Raw genomic sequence first — 2,441 nt, forward strand, 5'->3', positions numbered from 1 at the left:
GAGCCTCTTTGCTGCTTTTGTTTAAAATTTTCTTTTAGGATGCTCTTTCTTTTCCAAAAAAAGTTTTACCTTTTCATGCCCAAACTACGGAATATTGATAGAAATTGCAAGCTAGATCTTGCAGTTATAGAGGCAATAGAAAAAGAAAGAAAAAAGAAGGAAATTACAAACTCAAGAATGATCAGTTCCCTCTGCCTAATTTATTGCATTAGCAATCAGCTTGCTATATGGAAAAACTTGTGGTTTAGACTTGTCCAAAACCAGAATGGACTATCTTGTAAAGTTGTGAGTGGCCATCATTGAAAGTGTTATAAGTAGAAATTAGATAATCCCACCTTAGGTAGGTGGTTAGATTCTAAAGAATTATGAGGGTCCTTCTTACTGTGGTGATTTCTCCTAGCTACATTTCCCGTTTAACATAATGCAAGCTGGTAAACTTACCCACCGTCTTGGCCTTTTATTTCTGAGATTGAAATGTGGGAGCTGGACAATTCAGTTATTTATCCATTCTCCAGGTATTTATTTTGTACCTCTTATGTGCCAGGCATTGTGCTAGGTGAGTCCAGGGAATTCAACAGTGAGCCAGATAGCCTGGGTCCCTGCCTTTGGTCTAGCGATGACTCCTTTCGTCACCAACCAAATAATTATACAAATAAACGTAAAAACACAATTGTGCACATCACATGAAGGAAAAGCAAAGGGTCAACATACTCTCTCTTATATTAGGGGTGTCAGGCAACATAGCTTTCAGAAAACATAAGCAAGAATGAGAAGGATGGGTTGAAATGAGTCTGCTACTAATGTTGAGCTGTATTGGTTAAAATTATGTGATCACAGCTCTCATCTCTGTCCATGGAAGATAACTTCTGATGCATTAGAAATGTGGAAAGATTCTTTTTTGTGAAGAATTTGATTTGTTCATCTTGCACTTCTCCCGCCCACTTTCTAATATAATACAGATAACTTAAAATCAGGTATATTCTGATCTGGCAAATGGTAGATGCTCATCGAATACTATATGAAATAATGGATACTGCAAGTAATAAAAGCAGTATTTTTAGATCCATTTTCCTGGCTTTAAGCAATTTTTCCAGCTTTATGGAGGTATAATCAACAAATAAATTGTATATATTTACAGCACACAGTGTGATGATATGATTGTATGTACGCATTATGAAATGATTAGCACCATCAAGTTAGCTAAGAAGTTTGTTAAGCAGAAACATCTTTTCCATCTGTGTGCTGCTTTATAACTATTTGTCAAAGAGGAAGGACATGTTCTGGTCACACCCAGCTGTCTACTAGCAGTGACACCCTCATGCTTTGTTAAATTGTCCATGTCTTAAAGAAGCCTTACCAAGTTCCCACACGTGGAAGCCCCCAGGGGAATAGCAAAGTCAGAAGCAGCCAATAAGCTTTTCACTTGTCATCAGAGTTTCACTCAAAGACTTAAAGTATAAAACATTCCGATGACAGTGGGATTTTCTTACTTCTATTTAAGTCAAATGTACACATAAATCTTAAAAATGCAAGTTTTTAATACACGTTTTCCTTCTTTTATGATAAACTAAAATGTATGTTTTTGTGTTTCTTTTTCCAGAGTCAGGCCAAGTCTATTGCAGAACAAAAGAGATTCCCGTTTGCTACTGATAATGACAGCACAAATGAAGAATTGGGTAAGACTTGATTCTAGGAATGTTCCTGTAATATTTGCCTAGGATTTATGACTGGATGCAGGAGGACAGAGTGGTGAAGTAGAAAGAACACAGACCGTGGCCCCACCAGCTCTCGCTGCCTGCTCTCATGTGGGGCATTCAGCCCTCTGAGCTTCCATGCATTGTATGTCATTAGAAAGTTTCGGGTAAAGACTTCCAGCTCTGTGTTCTTATGGAGAGTAATAATTGTAGAACGAGTTTTTATGAGCATTCTCTTTAATTAAAAGGTTGTGTGCTGTCATCAAATGTGAGTAACAAAGAGTAAAAACAGGCTTGGAGCCTGTGGCTTAAGCGGCTAAGGCACCAGCCGCATACACCTAAGGTGGTGGGTTCAAATCCAGCCTGGACCCGCCAAACAACAATGATGGCTGCAACCAAAAAAATAGCCGGGCATTGTGGCGGGTGCCTGTGGTCCCAGCTACTTGGGAGGCAGAGGCAGGAGACTCACTAGAGCCCAGGAATGGAGGTTGCTGTGAAGCATCACAGCACTCTATCCAGGGACACAGCTTGAGGCTCTGTCTCAAAAAAAAAAGAAGTCAAAACAGAATAGAATCTCAGAACAGCTACTTTAACCTTTTATTCAGTAGTGAGGTTTAAGTTTAGTTTACTCATGAGGTCCGACAATATTATTTTTAGGCCTACAAAGGTGGTGTAGAAATACAGAATTCATTCAGACCTGTACACAAGTCATGTAGGTGGTGTTTCTGTGGCGTGTTTTTTTTTTTT

General features: G+C 39.0%; 1 protein-coding gene across 2 annotated transcripts in view; it reads left to right on the forward strand.

Annotated features, from left to right (window-relative positions):
• The window catches only part of TTC13 (tetratricopeptide repeat domain 13), a 91,788-nt gene that overhangs the window by 16,772 nt on the left and 72,575 nt on the right, over window positions 1-2,441 (forward strand). For both annotated transcript variants that reach the window (XM_003797420.3, XM_003797419.3), the window contains exon 3: window positions 1,601-1,676. In XM_003797420.3, coding sequence (XP_003797468.1) covers window positions 1,601-1,676 — 76 coding nt within the window. The remainder of the gene's footprint in view (window positions 1-1,600; window positions 1,677-2,441) is intronic.

Source organism: Otolemur garnettii, unplaced genomic scaffold (genome assembly GCF_000181295.1).
Source record: "Otolemur garnettii isolate 467f Iridium unplaced genomic scaffold, OtoGar3 scaffold00116, whole genome shotgun sequence".
In the NCBI taxonomy this organism is placed as follows: Eukaryota; Metazoa; Chordata; class Mammalia; order Primates; family Galagidae; genus Otolemur; species Otolemur garnettii.